The 19,480-nt window shown below is 33.2% G+C and overlaps 1 protein-coding gene across 1 annotated transcript in view; it reads left to right on the plus strand.

The window, feature by feature from the left end:
* Positions 1-19,480, plus strand: part of LOC114342607 (disco-interacting protein 2) — a 1,011,532-nt gene that overhangs the window by 832,648 nt on the left and 159,404 nt on the right. The window contains exons 10-13 of the mRNA XM_050658584.1: positions 1,908-2,278; positions 4,850-5,143; positions 9,009-9,442; positions 11,671-11,902. Of these exons, the coding sequence (XP_050514541.1) occupies positions 1,908-2,278; positions 4,850-5,143; positions 9,009-9,442; positions 11,671-11,902 (1,331 nt within the window). The remainder of the gene's footprint in view (positions 1-1,907; positions 2,279-4,849; positions 5,144-9,008; positions 9,443-11,670; positions 11,903-19,480) is intronic.

A 19,480-nucleotide genomic window follows, 5' to 3' on the forward strand; every position in this document is an offset into this window, starting at 1 on the left:
GGCCTTTGCGGACGATGTAGTGCTGATGACAAGAACGGAAAGGGAACTGCTGAGGATTTTCAAACTCTTTGAAGTAAAGGCTAAGCAGTATGGACTGAGAATTAATGAGCAAAAAACAAAGTATATGGAAATGGGACAGACCTCAGATGAAGACACACAACTGAAAACTACCACAAACAACGAGAATAAAGAGTATTGCTTCAAAAAGGTGACGGAGTTTGAGTATCTAGAAGTAACGCTAACATGTAAAGGGGAAGAAAACCAGGAAATTGAAAAAAGAATCTCGAGAGGAAGAAACACAGTCGGAGCCCTACACAAATTACTAAGAGCCAAAAACATCTCCAGAGAGGCAAAATTAAGACTCTATAGAACAGTGATCCAGCCCACAGTTCTTTACGGGAGCGAAACATGGGTCATGAACAAAAACCAAGAAAATATGCTGAACATCTGGGAGCGGAGTGTCCTAAGGAAGATATTCGGGGGAGTAAAAAACGATGAAGACGTTTGGAGGAGACGAACAAATGCAGAGATCAGAGAGCTGTACCGGAAACCAGAAATAAGCCAGATGGTCAGAACAAAGAGACTAAGTTGGTTAGGTCATCTTGCTAGAATGGCTGACGGAAGGTGGGCAAAGGACTCGCTGCTGAGAGGGGAAGGAAAGAGAAGAAGAGGACGACCCAGGAAAAAGTGGCTAGAAGCATGTAAGGAAGACCTGCAAACAATCGGGATATCAAATTGGAGAACTGCGGTCATGGACAGGAGAAAATGGAGAAAAACCGTGGAGAAATTCCAAGCCATGGGCCTTTAAGGCCTGTTGAGCTATATTATATATATAATAAAACGTAACTTTGTCCATCATCATCTTCATACGTTTCCTCGTCAGTCGATACTTCCTCAAATAATTTTAATAATCTTTGCTTCTCCTTCTCTTAATTCATATCTAAATATAAATAAACAAATATATAAACATTGAAAATAAGAAAAAGGTCTTAAATTACCTTACTAATTAAAACTATCGACGTCTGATTTAAACAAAAAAATGTGCACAAATTCTCACAGGCGGTGTACGGCACCGTGTTGCCTAATAATAAAAGTACAATACTCTTTTTTACACTGCACGTGGACTTCACCCACAGTTGACTGATGACTGAAGAGGTATATGCAGTAGCAATTCAAAATCTCCACTACAATCAGAGTTACAGGAAGTTATTTAGAGGGCCGGTCTAGCACCGTGTGCGAGTAACGGAGGTTTAAAAATTTGCCACCTTTGGCTTATTTTTCAATATTTTTCCTTGAATTCTTTCTTGAATAATCTATGAATTGTACTGAATATGCCTATTTAATTTAAAAATAAAATAATTCTACCATACTTTAAAAAAAATGTGCTTAAAAATTTTGATTTCAACCCCTGCCGCCCCCCTTAAGGATAGCTATGAGACGATTTTAATAGGCAACCCATGCTAGAAATATTTGTCTATGTTTGAAATTTAATAAAAACAATGTTTCATCCGGCAAGCAGATGGCTCTAGATCGACCTATATTCGGATCCCGTACTACACTACAAAACGCACGAAAAAATCGGTTTTCGTTCGTTCCAAGGTCGACTGGCATACTGACCAGCATACTGTCCAGCCAGCCGTGTTGCTGGTTAATGTAGGTACGCATAACGCTGGAGAGAGCGGTGGAATTCGCTCATGGGTCGTTTCCGAGGACGCCAGCTGACTTATGCCCACCACTGTATAAATTTTGGCTCAATCTCGTGAAATAATACACTCAATGTTAAAATTCGCTCAACCAGAAGCGGGTGCTGATAAACCTATTATTGACTTTAAAAAAGTGTGGCTAGTATGACAGATAATTTGATAATACAAAAATATATTATTCATTTATTAATGTTTAATTTTCAGATTAACTGACGAGACACCTGCTTACATAGAATACAGTACAGATCGTGATGGCTCAGTGATGGGTGTCACAATAACACGCACAGCAATGGTACAACACTGCCGAATGCTCACAATGTCCTGTAATTACACCGAAGGCGAGAATATGGTGTGCGTTTTGGATTTTAAACGTGAAGTTGGTCTGTGGCATTCAGTACTGACTAGCGTTTTAAATGGAATGCACGTTATTTATATTCCTTATGCTCTTATGAAGGTAAACCCTGCCAGTTGGATGCAAATGATAACAAAACATCGTGCCTCTGTAGCTGTAGTTAAATCTAGAGATCTGCATTGGGGTTTGTTGGCCACCAAAGATCATAAGGACGTTAATTTAGGTATGTAGTATGATATAGAAAATAAGGATGTAGGTATTGTTAAAAATAAAGTATTACCACATATTTAAGGTTTAACGTATTAGTTTCACACAGAAGACATTTTTCCTATAGGTATATCTGTTATTATAGTATTATAGTATCTGTTCAAGAGTAGAAGACTTGGCCCTATCCCACAACAATATTGAATTTAGAACGATTCTTCCTGGCGTTTCGTATGAAATTGCAGCCCACATTGTCAAAAGCGTAATTCTCTGTCGCAATCACTGATGATGTCTCTCGAATCTTCTTCTTCTTCTTCTTCTTCAGCCTTAAGTAATCCAACTTTGGACATAGGCCTCCCCCAATTCAATCCAGTGTTTCTATTTTGCGCCACTCGTTTCCAGTTGTGTGTTGTGTCCTCCAATTTTTTTTCTAATTTTCTTAATGTCATCAGCCCATCTCATTTGTTGCCTTCCTCTGCTTCTCCTTCCTAACCATGGTCTCCATTGTTGTATTTCGTGGTTCCATCTTTTATCCTGCAGTCGGGTATTGTGTCCTGCGAAGCTCCATTTTAATTTGGCAGCATGTTCTCCTGTGTCTTTTACTTTGGTTTTGCTTCTAATCCATTTATTTGTTTTCTTGTCTGTAAGCCTCACCCCGAGCATAATGCTAACGTACTAAGAGTATAAGTCATAAAAAATATGTTTCTACATTCTTCTATATTTTGAATTTTATAATTAATTAAGGTAGTATCAAAATAGAATGTAAAATAGGTAATTACTAACGTTATGAATCATATTTCATTACCATTTTGATATTTAGTTGTAATAGTTATTTCAGCAGTGGTAATAAATACTTTAAAGAACCGTATTAAAAAATTTTTATTTTTGACTTATTATACTCTTAATACATGGCACGATAGCATTGATCTTTCCATCGCTCTCTGTGCCGTTACTATTTTATCCATATTGGCCTTGGTGAGTGTCCACGTCTGTAAACCATACGTAAGTATAGGGAGGATACTCTGATCGTAAACTCTGGTTTTCAAATATTTTTCAATTTTAGTGTTTTCAAGATCCAACACGCCCAACTTATTCTTCTGGTAATTTCGGAAGTTTGATTTTCTTTGTTAACTTTCATTATCTGCCCCAGGTAGATGTATTCGTCATTATTTTTGTTTTTTTCCAAGTTCATCTTAAGACCTACTTTTTCCGCAGCTTGAAATAGTTGCGTCATCATGGTGTATAATTATTCGAAACTTGTAGCAAATATTACAATGTCGTCAGCATATCTCAAATGACTCAGTTTTCTTCCATTAACATTTATTCCTTTATCAACCCAGTTAATGTCTTTAAACACGTGTACCAGTCCCAGTATGAAAACTTCGGTGAAATAACGTCTCCCTGGCGAACTCCTCTGTTGATTGGTATAGTTTTGGTTTTCTCATCTATGTATTTGTATTTTCATTGTAACTTTCTTGTAAATATTATGTATGAACATTCTGTATCGAGAATCTATCCTACAGTTGTTCATAGGTCTCTCTATTGCCCAAAGTTCTATGGAGTCGAATGCCTTTTCATAATCAACGAAGCCAATGTATAAATTCAAGTGATATTCATTGGCTTTCTCGCGAATATCTACGCTATTTATGTGCTTTTTATGCCTCTTCCTTCTGATTAAAGTTAAGTGAGTGTTTTCGATATCAACAGCCTCTCTGAATAACCACGAATAAAATGGCGATGCTCTACTAAGCATTTGTGCTGCTTCTTCGAATAAAATTGGGTTTTTGTCTTCGAATAAACTTGTATTAGAATATATATATTCCCTAGCGGCTGATTTTTCGTAGTTGGCAAGGGCGCAGTTCCTTTTATGTTGAGTTGAATGCGTATTTATACGATTTAAGTTCCAATATTTACTGAAGCACAGTTTACCGAATGAAACACCTCGCTCGTATCATTGCAGGTGACTCCCTTTGGCTCGTAGCATTGTCTTCTGTTGGTTTTTTGTATTTTGTCAGAAAACATTTTATATCACTTGGTAATGACTGTGTGCCTCGCGAGAGGTACTATGTGATACTATATCTTCGTGATACTATGTGGCACACATTTTATCAACAGTATTAACTCCACCTTTGGTGGCGTTTTGTTTCAAGATGATATCAGGTTTACTCGATAGTGGATCTAGATCTCCATCCCCATGCATTGTTCAGATCAAATTAGTTTTCAGTGCATAGATGTTACATTTTTTTGGAATCCAAACAACAAATATTTAACAGACCTATTTTTATGATGCAGAAAGTCTTATTTTATATTCTCCGTTTCATAATCGCTTTGAACATCACTGGATTTTTATTGCTGCACTCAATACTTATTAGCTACTAATAGAATGTTTATTTTTATACCTATACCTATCCATATCGAAATATTAATGTTAAGATACAAGTGATCCTTGTAGAGAGATTAGATCCTTTCGTAGGAGTTTCGTAAAGTTAAAACACTGCACAGTAAATAATACTGAAGTTCATTTTTTTAAATATTTTATACTAATTGTGTGTAATAAGGAAAATATATTAATATGATGTTTAAATTATAGGATCATTAAGAATGTTACTAGTTGCCGACGGTGCTAACCCTTGGTCTCTTAGCTCCTGTGATCAATTTTTGTCGGTGTTTCAAACAAAAGGACTGCGGGCTGACGCCATTTGTCCATGTGCTAGTTCAAGCGAAGTCCTAACAGTATCTGTCAGACGACCGGGAAGAGGAGGAGTGAACGCTACTGGACGAGGTGTTTTATCAATGCAAGGGCTCAGCTATGGAGTAGTGCGAGTAGATCAAGAAAATAGCTTAACTTCTTTAACATTACAAGACTGCGGGCAAGTAATGCCCGGTAAGTAAATTTATTTATTTAGGAAACTAATTATAAGTTATGTAAAAAATATTAAAATTACACAAGTATTTAGACTGTACCGCTAGAATAAACTTCCCCAAAAAATATCTTAACGCCTTATTAAATTCTCATAAGTGTCACAACTTTGTTTTCTGTAATGGATGACTTTGTTGTAGATTTGTACTTAGGCCAGAATGCTACTGAATGTTTTATAGTTCTTTTTGAATACGTTTCCGTATTCTAGTAAAATATCTGCTGTTATTAACGTCTTATGTTCTTCCTTTTTATTTATATATCCACTTTCGTCAATAAGAATCTTATAAAATGTATTTATGTAGGTATAGAAGTTTGGTCAATATAAATATCCAGGATTATTTCATTCATAGAGATTTTGACCAATAGAAACCTACAAGAATAAAAATTACAGAGATTATTTTTTAATGATTTTAACTTCCAATCGTATAGTAAGATATTTGATCACGTGTTTAATTCTGTCCAATCAGATTAAAATTATACTGAGAATTATCTACTGTAGAAAATTACAGATAGAATTTTTTAAAGTAGATTGTTTCTGTTTAATGGCAACCAGTTTCCTAGTTTTGACAACTGTCACATTTAAGAAAATATCCATAATATACGTATTAAAAAATAATCTTACGAATATCACACGACAGTAAGAATAAATAAGAAAATAATGCTTCATTTTTACTCAAATTTGTTGTCATTGGGCAATAGCCACTCGAGTCCTGCGGGCTCTCGTATCTATTGCCAGACAACAAATTATCGAAAAACTGTCGCATTATTTTCAATTTATTCTCACTCTCTTGTGATATTATACCCGATAATTTTTGATAATTTCCCGTCGTCAAGTATTTTACGTCAAATGCCTTTCGTTGCTACGCAAAAATACATTCAGTGACATTAATGACAATTAATGTTTTACAACTTATCACAGAGAACACCAAGAAACATGTCTAGCAAATATTCAGGCGAAGATATCAATATAATATTAGTTAATGATTTAAAAAGATAGTTTTATTCTTTAAATAATCTTACCAAATTTTACCCGACTTTTAAAAATGATCGATTTGTTTTGACCTCGTGACACTTTGACATAATTTCACTGCCATTCGGGTCGTGAAATTAAAACTGTCAAAGTCTCACTCGGGATACAAATCGATAATTTTAGAGCTCTCGTGTAATTACTACTCCTATTATTGTACTGTTTCTCGTCGTCTTTACTACTATATTTGCTGTCATTCGGCTTATATGCTCATTCCATTCTACTCTTCTGTTTCTTACCTAGTTGTTAATGTTCTCCACCTTGCATCTCCGTCGTATATCTGTACTTCTAGCTCTGTCCCATATTGTGTTACCATAGCTTTTTCGAAGGGTTTTCACCTCTGATGCTTCTAGTTCTAGTATTCTTTTTGGCCTCTATGTGTCAGGTCGTGTTTCTGCCGTGTATGTCGTTATTGATCTGATGACTTTTTGGTAAATTCTGCCTTTCATTTCTTTCCCGATATTTTTATTTCTCTATATTGTTTCATTCAAGCAACCTGCTGCTCTGCTCGCTCTATTCATTTGATCTTCCATTTCTGGTTCAAACTTTCCGTAGCTAGATAGATATTTAAACCCCATCACTGAATCTGACCATCTAGTTCTAACTTATATCTTAGTACATTAAATTTGCTGTTATAACCATGTATTTTGTCTTTTTTGGGGACATTACTAGTTTCAGTTGGATCAGTTAGTTTTTCTACTTTTACTTTTATTGTGTTGTTTTGATAGATATTTTGGATCGTTTTAATTATTCCTGGAGGTATCTCTCTTGCGTACATAAATGGGTATTTTAATGATGAGTCCTTTAATTTAAACATGTCAAATGCCTTCTTAAGGTCCACGAAACATAAATATGCCGGTTTGTTGTATTCTAATGATTTCTTTTGAACTTGTCTCATTATAAATGTAGCGTCGGTGCATGATCTTCCCGACCTAAATCCTTGTTGTTCTGCCAATGTCATAATTTCATTTAGTTTATTTGATAGAACTTTGGTTGTTAATTTTAATGTCGTGTTTAATAAATTAATTCTTCTGTAATTCTCCGGGTCCGATTTGCCTTCCTTTTAAAGAAAGGTATTAGGATGCTTAATCTCCATTGGCATAGTATTATGTTTGGTTCTATTATTTTTTGTTCATTATAAATGTAGCGTCGGCGCATGATCTTCCCGACCTAAAACCTTGTTGTTCTGTCAATGTTATAATTTCGTTTAGTTTATTTGTTAACACTTTGGTTGTTAATTTTAATGTCGTGTTTAATAAATTAATTCTTCTGTAATTCTCCGGGTGCGATTTGCCTTCCTTTTGAAGAAAGGTACTAAGCGGCCTATTCACATGCGTATCTGTCCGACGGACAGATACTCCTGACAGATCCACATGTGTATATCCTGCGTACGCCGTATGTATCTTGATCGCCGTCTGTGGTTCAAGACGACGAGCACAGACAGCGAGCCAGACATATACGCATGTGTGTGAATAGTTTCAAGGATTTGTTCGCCGGACGAAGAGTAGGTATCTGTTAAATTTGTGTCAATTTTCATTCTCACCACGGTAGTAAGCGTGTATTTATATTATATTAAAATGGCATTTGCGGATAATAAAGTATTTTGGGAAAGTTTTATTTTGTTATATAAGTTGAAGCCATGCTTGTGGAATATAAAAAGTAAAAAATATTCTAACAGGCAACTGCGAAAAAACGCATATGAAGAATTAGTGGAAAACTGTCAAGAAATGAAAACTATATATCCTCCAATTATTGCTAGTTGTTTTTTATTTTTCATGCACAGTTTCAGCAGTTTCAGCACAGTGGAAAGCAGATAAACACACAACGCGGGAACCAGTACAACTGAGAGGTTTGTCCGTGAATGTGTAGCACCAATGAATTTGTCTGGAGACACATCTGCCTATATATAGCTAACAACGGATTTGTCCGTCGGACATATCCGCCGGACAAATGCGCATGTGAACAGGCCCCATTAGGATGCTTAATCTCCATTGTCATTGTATTCTGTTTTGTTCTATTATTTTTTGAATTAGTTTTAATAGTTGTTTGGTCAGACCTTGTCCTCCTTACTTTAGGAATTCATTGGATATTATGTCCTATCCTGGTGATTTTTTATTTTTGAATTTCCTTAATGCTTGCTTTACCTCTACCTCCTCAATGTTTATTTCTTCGTTTGTCGTCACTTCAGGTATTGGTGTTTCATTATCGTCACATTTACCAAATATAGATCGAAAGTAGTATGCGTCAGTCTGCCTATGTTTCTTTCTGAATGTGTTTCGTTTGTATTAGTTCGTTCATCTCTTTTCTTTGTCCTCTTATCATTATCCATATTTCTTTTTATGTTCCGTAGAAGTCGTGTTCCATCTGTTTTGAGAAGCTCTGCCACTGTTCTCTTTTTATTTGTCTGTCTAAATCTAAAGTATTCTTTTCGTTTCTGATTCGTTTATAGCGGTTGTTGTGGGTTATCTGTTGTGCTTATTTTTTTTTTCAGTATGGTAAAATGACTTTCTTCTTTTCTTCACATTTTATTTTCACTTCCTCTCTAAACCATGAGGGTTTATTTTGATTATGTTAGTATTCGTTACTTTCCTCTCTAAAAGGTATTCTTTTGCTGCGTTAATTATGTTATCTTTGAGTTTAACCTATGATCGCTATCTACATTTGCCGAGTTAAGGCATCTTACATAAATGATTTTTGATGGATGTATATCTCTGTTGGTTACAACATAATCTTTAATTTTTTATATGATATACTTGTATATTAATTTTTTATATCATATACTTAATAAATCAATTTTTTTAGGTTGTGTAATAGTTGTAGTTAAAATGGAAGGCCTCTCATATTTATGCAAAACAGACGAAGTAGGTGAAATATGCGTTAACTCAGGAGCTACTGGAACACAGTACTGGGGTCTCCAAGGTCTTAGTAATAATACTTTTAAAGTCCAACCATTAGGTGTCGATGGAAAACCAATTTCGGACGCTGAGTATACCCGATCAGGCCTCTTAGGTTTCTTAGGACCGGGAGGTTTAGTATTTGTTTGTGGTTCGCGGGATGGATTAATGACAGTAACAGGAAGAAAACACAACGTGGATGATATCATAGCTACGGTTTTAGCAGTCGAGCCTATGAAGTTTATTTATCGTGGACGAATTGCAGTATTCAGCATTAAAGTTTTGAGAGATGAACGAATCTGTGTCATTGCGGAACAGCGACCTGATTGTAGTGAAGAAGAAGTAAGTATTACGAATGTATATATTTATAACTTTATTTTTATGCCATATTATTGACTACCCGGTTATAATGAACTTTTCTATTCAACTTTGTTTCGCTTTCAGTAGAGTACATTGTTACGTTGCTCTGTGGGTTTGGGGATTAAGTGAAGTACGACGTATTTTAAATAACTTTATTTGCCCAAAAACTCTTTTAATTACAAATATCACAATTACTAATTAAGTAGGTACATTAATAATTATCGCTTATAAAACTGAAAAAATTCGCACTGATACCTACATAGAATCGCCAATAATAATCTCGAAGCCCGCACCTGCTGGCTTATACAGTGCGTCCATAAAGTAACGCATAAATTCGTTATTTCGTAAACCGGCGACTTTAAGGAAAAATCCCGAAACAGGTCGATTTTTATTATTAAATTACGATTTTCGGCATATATATCATACTAGTGACGTCATCCATCTGGGCGTGATGACGTATTCGATGATTTTTTTAAATGGGAACAGGGGTCATGTGATAGCTCACTTGAAAGGGTGTTCAATTCTCTATCCAATATTATAAACATTAACATAATTATTTATACAGGGTGTTCAAAAAACATTTTTTTATTAAAATAAGTGAGACAAAAAGAAGAATACATATATGTAATTTATTTAATTCAAAATGCATTTTACTACTGTCAGTAAACAGAAAAAATTTTTATTTGACAAATAAACATTGATTTTCGTTTAATCGAAATGTTCAAATTGCCAAAAGACAGGTGGGTGGCAGTTTTAACATTGAATTTAAGCGAAAAACAATATTTATTTGTCAAATAAACATTTTTTCCCTGTTTTCTGACAACAGTAAAACGTATTTTGAATTAAATAAATTACATACATTCTTCTTTTTGTCTCAATTATTTTAATTAAAAAAATGTTTTTTTGAAGACCTTGTATAAATAAAGATGTTAATGTTTATACTAGTGAATAGAGAATTGAATACCCTTTCAAATGAGCCATCACATGACCCCTATTCTCATTAAAAAAAATCATCGACTACGTCATCATGCCCAGATGGATGACGTCACTAGTATGATATATATGCCAAAAAATCGAAATTTAAAAATAAAAATCGACCTGTTTTGGGATTTTTCCTTAATATCGCCGGTTTACGAAATAATGAATTTATGCGTTACTTTATGGACGCACTGTATAATAAGAACAAAAAGCCCTATAAAATAGCTGACTGTCAAATAATTTGGGAACCCGTAAATTCTCAAAGGTTACCTCTTTATTGGAGTTCGTAGAATATTTTGGCGGAGAGAGTACTATAAGTTTATATCATAGACAACAAAGCCACAATCAGGGATATCTATTCAGAAAAATATTAATAAAATGGACAACAAAATGAACAGATGAATTTTTGGTTATTAAAAATATATCATTTATATTTTTCTTTCCCTCTATATTTAAACAATATTATAATAGTAACATTTATTATCAATTGTATCTAAATTAAATTTAAAGAATAATTAAAAACATTTAAGAGAATTATAAAGAGGCACATTGTTTTTATGAGAAGAATATCTGAGAAGATCGCTGAAGCCAGCTGAAAAATTAAAGCAAGGAACAAAGCAGAATAGCACAGAAAACTTGAGAAGGTCGATCCCGTTCTATATAGCACTTGGATAGTCTTGGATAGCACCACGATGATTATGATGATATTGTTGAATTTAATCACGCCAATGATGAATACAAAATTCTTAATTGTATGTCAGAAAATGCATAATAACTACCTTCTAAAACTCACCAAATTTCATTTTCATAGCCCAACTGGTCTTACAGCAATAAATAAATTGGCAGTTTGAAATAAAAATTTTAACACCCCGTATCTCGGAAATGAAGCATTTGCGGACATATGTTTAGAGAGCAAACCGACATTAATTTTTCATGTAGAATTAGCCCTTAAAATTTTTAATACTTATTTACTAACACCCTGTATACAATACAAATACATCCATACAAATGTTACTGGTATATACTTGAAAAGTAGATAATATCCCGTATATCACTTACTTACTGCCTTTTACTTGTATGTACCACTTTCACAAAAACTTAACTTATATCACATATTGGAATTTATAATGCTAAATTACTAATAAATTTTTAAATTTATATTGCTTGACACTCAAAGACGATATTTTGATAGACAAAAATTTTCATTTAGTTGTTTATATTCATTATTTTAGTCATTCCAATGGATGTCACGTGTGTTACAAGCAGTCGACTCAATACATCAAGTTGGTCTTTATTGTTTGGCGTTAGTGCCTCCAAATTATCTTCCAAAAACTCCACTTGGAGGAATTCACCTGTCAGAAACCAAGCGAAGATTTATGGACGGCAATTTACATCCAGCTAATGTTCTTATGTGTCCTCATACTTGTGTCACCAACTTACCCAAACCGAGAGAAGTTCATTCAGGTAAATATATTTTCTGTTGTATATTATTATAGGTACCTATATATTTTATATTTCCTGTTTTTACGCGTAAAAAGCTCTGAAGTGTTCTTTTAAAAACTTTGAGAAAACTAACATTTAATTTACGAATCCAGCTTTTTGTGTAATACTAACTTTGGAAAAGGCTGAATTAACTCATTAAATAAAACAAAAATTATTATTTATTTTTTATAGAATTATGTTTGAGTCAATATAAAAAACTACATCCACAATATTTTAAGAGTTACACCATTTACAATGTTGTGGAGACGTATGTGTCATTCAACGAATATACTCCTCTCTTGGATTACCTCGATAAGGAATATTTTACTGTGCAACGTAAGAAGTACGAAAGTAAATGGCTCTAATAATTATTCCAATAAACAACAATGTAATTTTCAATTTACTTTCGTTCTTCATATTTTGCATAGTAAAATATTCGTTGTCGAGATAATCCAAGAGAGGCGTATTAGTCCAGGGCGCATCTGTTTTGAGATGGACGTTGAGAGGTGACTCAAATTTTTTTGCAGAAATTGCTTGAAAACAACTCAAATAATAATATTTGAGTTATCCTCCCACTCAAAATGGTCCGGAACATTGTTTAAATAATCAAAATATCAAAATATGAAGGAAAAATTCGATTTTTTATTGGTTTTTTGATTATAACTTTAAAACTATTCATTTCTGAGAAAAGTTGTACTGACATAAAAGTTGCGTAATTAAATTTCCTACAATATAGATTTGGTTTAAGATTTAAAAAATAGTCACTCTTGTTGCAAGATAGCAATAATTGCGAAAAAAACCATACAAAAACAGGTATTCGCATTTTACGTTTTTCAACCATTTATGCTACACTTAGGACCTTTATATTTTACCCGGAAAAACTTTATGATATAGTAAAACAACACTGTAAATTTCATTAAGATCGGTTTAATAGATTTTGCAAAATAAATTTTGCAATACAGCTTTCGCAAAAAAAATTCATTTTTTTAAACTGTTGCAGGATTGAATATAAAGCAGATAGCAAGTTGAATTTTTTTTGCTTATAGAAGTGTACTGTACCTTTCATTTGCAATTTGTAAAATTAAAATCGATTAATTACCACGGCGCCAGGAAATTTTTAAATAAACATTAATTTTTGGTGCTACGCGCAGGACAGCGGTGTTCGATTCACACAAGTTGATTTCCACCAAAATTTCTTCCAATCTTTATCTAATATATTATTTTCTTACTCTATATTTTGTTGTATTTTAATATTTTAATTCCATAAAAATCAAACTAATTTTATTATTGTTTGTGAAATATTGTTTAAACAATTGCATATGTTTAAAAATAATAAACTTTTATTCTCTAATTTAAAATATATGAACAAAGAAAGTTTTTGCTAAAAAAACTGTTATTTCCAAGGATAGAGTACGTGTTTTTATTTTGCAATAAACAAATTTATTTATTTATATCGAAATGTAATAAAAATTAAAATGTATCAATCATTATCAAAGGTCATTGGAATGCCCAATCAGAGCAAACTATCCGCTATCCTGCGCGTAGGACCAATAATTAATGTTTATTTAAAAAAATCCTGATGCCGTGGTAAATAGTTAATCGATTTTAATTTTTCAAATTACAAATGAAAGGTACAGTACACTTCTATACGCAAAAAAAATTTCAACTTGCTATCTGCTTTATTTTCAGTGCTGTAACATTTTGAAAAAATGAATTTTTTTTTGCGAAAGCTGGATTGCAAAATTTATTTTGCAAAATCTATTGAACCGATCTTAATGAAATTTACAACATTGTTTTACTGTATCATAATGTTTTTCTGGGTGAAATATGAAGGTCCCAAGTGTAGCATAAATGGTTGAAAAACGTAAAATGCGAATACTTGCTTTTGTATGATTTTTGCGCAATTGTTGCTATTTTGCAACAAGGGTGACTATTTTTTAAATTTTTAACCGATTCTGTATTGTAGGAAATTTAACTACGCAACTTTTATGTTCATACAACTTTTCTCGGAAATGAATACTTAAGTTATAATCAAAAAACGAAGAAAAAAATCGAATTTTTCCTTAATTTTTTGACATTTTGATTATTTAAATAATGTTCCGGAGCTTTTTGAGAGGGAGGATAACTCAAATATTATTATTTGAGCTAGTTTCAAGCAATTTCTGCAAGAAAATTTGAGTCACCTCTCAACGTCCAAATGTACTAATACCTATTTTAACAGATGCGCTCTGGTCTATACAGGGTGTCCCGAAAAGATTGGTCATAAATTATACCACAGATTCTGGGGTCAAAAATAGGTTGATTGAACCTCACTTACCTATATACACTCTGGGCCAAAATTAACGGGCCACCTTAAAAATGGGTCATTTTTGATGTCTTATATCTCCTAAACCTGTTGTCCGATTTAAGTGATTTTTTCAACAATTTATAGCCTAATTGCTTGACAATATTGTTATAATAATATTGTTGCTAAACAGGTAAATTGTCATTGTATACCGGGTGTACCAATCAAACAGTGATTTTTTCTTAAAGTTTGCATCACCCTGTGGAATATTCTAGCATTTAAAAAATATTCAAATTAAAACCTAACTATAGCTCCATGTTTTCTCAGCATTCTGTTTTTTGATTCATTCGCTTATGGTGGATAATAAAAAAGTTAGGTAGTCAAACAACTAGCCATGTTTTTCATTAATACAGAGGATTTAACTCACCAGCAAAATTTACCCCGCCACCCCGTACGCTCGATTTATCCAGAACTACGGTACAAAATGCCATCAGACGATTTCGGGAGACAGGATCGTACAACCGCAGGCCAGGTCAAGGTCGACAACGATGCACTTCAGTTGCGAGATAACCGCTTCATTGCCACCACAGTATTAGAAATCGCTTTTACACCGCTCCTGAAACTCGTAGGTCTCTTTTTGAGGTGAGAAACGTTAGTGTGAGTAGACAAACGATTAAAAGAAGACTGTCACAGATCACTTAACTCTCTTTAGATGTTTCACGCAGGTATCTCAAGGTCATACTAAACGAAATGTCATTTTTAGTAAAGATACGTTTTTTGAGATGTCGCCATTCACCTGGAGTGAAGATTTCTTCTATATCACAGAGTCTGAGTGTCATTATAATTTGTCAATTGTCATCATTGTCAGTGTCGGGATGCCTTTATCTTTTATCTTTATGTCAGTAAAAATGTTTATCTGATTGTTAGCAATAATAAAAAATCCTGATTTAGATAAAATGGATTCAAATACAGTTTTTGAAACAAAACGAATGTGATTTGAAGATCCCTAGGAAGATCAAATTCCTAGCTTACATTTGCATGGTGAGTTCAACAAGTATTTGTTATTAGAGAACAAGTACATAACACAGTTAGTGGTGTAGGGAAGCAAACGAATGTAACACCAAGACCAAGTAAGTAACCCCTACAGAAAATATATAATTAATACAAATTATTTTACGTGAAATGAATATGGTTATTATCAAATCAATTATATTAATTTTTTGTTTTAGTTGAAAGTCCTCAACAAGTAGAGATGCACACATGTTTCAATCATTTGAGATACCCTTTTTGTAGAAGTATTTGGAAGATAACTAATAATAATTTCATTTGTAAAGATACGATTTGTAAAAAAGTATATACAAAGTGGTTTTGCTGGTATTAAATAAATAAATAAAAATACGTTGTCATGTCTTATTTTTTCCCAAATGGTATTTTGTATATTTGAAATTAAAAATATTTTGCATATTTTAAAACCAAATTATTTTTTTTTTCAACTATACAAATATTTTAACCTAACATTTTCTTCCCACCAAAATTACATTTTGAAATTCCCGCTTGAAATTAGTTCCGATACAAGCGGCATGGAGCGCTGTTTTTCATATTTAACCAAAGCGTTATCGTGAAACATCTAGAGGAGGTATGTGATCTGTGAAGACTGTCAGAAATAAACTTGAGGGCTTTCCGTCCAGCTCGCGCACCACAACTGCTCCCACAACACCGTAGGGCTAGACTTCATTTTGCGCGAGAATATGCTAACTGGACTATGGCGGAATGGAAGAATATACTGTTCTCAGATGAGAGCAGAATAGCCCTAAGAGGTCTAGATGAACGCCAACGTGTCTATAGGCGTAAAAATAAAAGGTTTGCTCCATGCGCTATAACCGAAACATTGGCTTACCGAGGAGGGTCAATAATGATTTGGGGAGGTATTTCTTACGAAGCGCGTACTGATCTTGTTGTGTTCGGTAGAGGCAGTGTGAATGTCCAAGTATACGTGCAAGAAGTTCTCCAGGACCATGTCATGCCTTTTGCACCATTCATTGGTGATAACTTCAGACTAATGCATGACAATGCACGTTGCCATACAGCAAGATCTACCCGTGAGTACCTTACTGAAGTCGGGATTCAAGTTCTACCATGGCCAGCACACAGTCCCGATCTTAACCCAATTGAGCATATCTGGGACAACCTCAAAAGATGGGTAAGAGCGAGAGTACCAGCCCCTGCATCCCTTGAAGAGCTGAAGATAGCTGCGGTAGAGGAGTGGCAAAATATCCCCCAATCTGATACCCAGGATATCATGAATGGATTGCCAAACCGGCTCCAAGAAGTCCTAAGGGTTAGAGGCGGCAACACTCATTATTGATACCCAATTTTTTTTTCAATTAGACTTTTATTTCCAATATATTTTTCATTTGAATTTTCTTCGAAGATTTTTTTCATTGGATTTTTGCTGTAACAAACGACTTTTTTCAAAAAAATTATTATTTCTCTTCCGCGGAGGTAGTTTTCATCGTATCCTTCATAAAATGTGGTCCAAGGTTAAAAATTTCTGCAAATTGAAAGAAATACAAGGTGGGCGGTTAATTTTGTAGGTAAGTTTATTTATTACTTTAAATCCGGTTGAGACATGCACATGAAATTTGGTGGGTTTTAAGATGTAGTTATTGCACATTTTTTGGCATACAGTTAAGCATTTAATATTCTCCATTGGCGCTCATACGGGTAATATGAGCCATCATATTACCCGTATGGGCGCCAATGGTGAAAATTAAATTCTTAATTTCATGTCAAAAAATATGCAATAACTACGTCATAAAATCCACTAAATTGCATTTGCATACCTCAACCGGTTTTAAAGTAATAAATAAATCGTCAGTTTGTCAAAAAAATTTCAACACCCCCTATCTCGGAAACGAAGCATTTGCGGACATAACTTTATAAAGCAAACTGTCATTGTTTTTCATGCAGAATTACCCCTTAAAATTTTCCAAAATTTTTTAAAAACACCCTGTATTGATAAAAAACATGTCTAGTTGTTAAAGCACCTAACTTTTTTATTATCCAACATAAGCGAATCAATCAAAAAACAAAATGTTGAGAAAGCATGAGGCTATAGTTAGGTTTTAATTTCAGTATTCTACAAATGCTAGAATATTCCACAGGGTGATGCAAACTTTAGGAAAAAAAGACAGTTTGATTCGTACACCCGGTATACAATGAAAATCTACCTGTTTAGCAACAATATTATTATAACGATATTGTCAAGCAATAAGGCTATAACATATTAAAAAATCACTTAAATCGGACAACAGGTTTAGGAGAAATAAGACATCAAAAATGACCTATTTTTAAGGTGGCCCGTTAATTTTGGCCCAGAGTGTACAATAGTGCACACAAAAGAAGTTAGAGTCCTTTGAAGGTACAAAATGAAAATCGATTTTTTTTTCATATATCGAAAATTCTTACGAGATTTTTTATTGAAAATGGATATGTAGCATTCTTATGGCAGCAACATCTTAAATAAAAATTAAAGTGAAATTTGTGCACCCCATAAACATTTTATGGGGGTTTTGTTCCCTTAAATCTCCCCAAACTTTTGTGTACGTTCCAATTAAATTATTATTGTGGCACCATTAGTGAAACACAATGTTTTTAAAACTTTTTTGCCTCCTAATACTTTTTCGATAAGTCACTGTTTATCGAGATATTTTGAATATTTTTCGAATCCACCACATATTTGTATATGGTTAAGTACGATTATAGAGACCTGTTAATAATCTGAAAATTTATTTATAATTTACATTTTTAGTTATATTTTGAAAAAGAAGCCACATCTCGATAAAAGGTGACTAAAAAATACTAAGAGGCAAAAAAGTTTTAAAAACACTGTATTTAACTAATGGTACCAAAATAATAGTTTAATTGGAACGTACACAAACATTTGGGGGGTTTAAAGGAACAAAACCCCTATAAAATTTTTATGTAAATATATTAAAAAATAAGTCGCATCTCGATAAAAACTTGCTTATCGAAAAAATACTAAGAGGCAGAAAAGTTTTAAAAACATTGTGATTAACTAATGGTACCACAATAATGAATTAATTGGAACGTACACAAAAGTTTGGGGGGGTTTAAGGGAACAAAACCCCCATAAAATTTTTGTGGGGTGGACAAATTTCACTATAATATTGTTTTAAGATTTTCCTGCCATAAGAATGATACATGTCCATCTTCAATAGAAAATCTCTAACAGTTTTCGATACATTGAAAAAAATCGATTTTCATTTTGTAACTTCAAAGGGCTGTAACTTTTTTATGAGCACATTTGTATTAAGGTAAGTTAGGTTCAATCTAACTATTCTTGACCCCAGAATGTGTGGTATAATTTATGACCATTCTTTTCGGGACACCCTGTATATTCGTTGAATGACCCATAGTGCCATAGGTAAAGGTTTGTACAATTGAAATATATTTCATTATTCAAATATTTTAAGAAAACCGAGAACTTGTTCGAACGTTGAACGTTGTTCTTTGTGAATCTAATGCCATAGTTGAAATTTTTTGAAATTAAACCATTATCGTCGTTAATTAATAATTTTTTATGTGACTATATGAGAAAATAGCAATATAGAAAACAGATCCAGTAGAGTATTTAAAATATTACAAAATGAACAAGTAGATAAAACTTACAGAAACTTAATAAAGGAAAAGTAAAAAATAAACGTAATTTTCCCCTTATTGGCATATTCTAAATTTGAAAAAATATATAGGAAATACTCAGATTTTTTAACACGCCATTCCTATTAGTGCGAGCATTTCATTGGCTGGAATTAGTTGCGAGTTTATATGACGTCATTATTACATTTGATGAGATCGAAATATGTAACTGACGTCTGTCATAATATTGGAGGTTAAATATAGCTAATGTCAATATATTTGAAAACAAAATATTGTTACCAAATTATAATCTGGGAAGGCGAACTTTTAATACAATTCAATTAAAATATTCAACAATTTGGATGAAAATCAAATCGAGAAACTAGAGTAACAGAGTAGAAAAGCTAAAGTAACAGAATTTAGCGTGCAGACAGTTGCATAGGACAGTTTATATTTTAACTATATAACTTCACATCGATATACAAAAATCTTAAGTAACTTTCTACGGGACAACATGAGTTTGACACTTATAGTAAAGATAATTATCTCTGTTTCAAACTCTTAAAGACAAAGATAAACAGTATAGCCGGTAGCTGTTGTGGTAAATAAATATATAT

Source organism: Diabrotica virgifera, chromosome 8 (assembly GCF_917563875.1).
Source record: "Diabrotica virgifera virgifera chromosome 8, PGI_DIABVI_V3a".
Lineage (NCBI taxonomy): Eukaryota > Metazoa > Arthropoda > Insecta > Coleoptera > Chrysomelidae > Diabrotica > Diabrotica virgifera.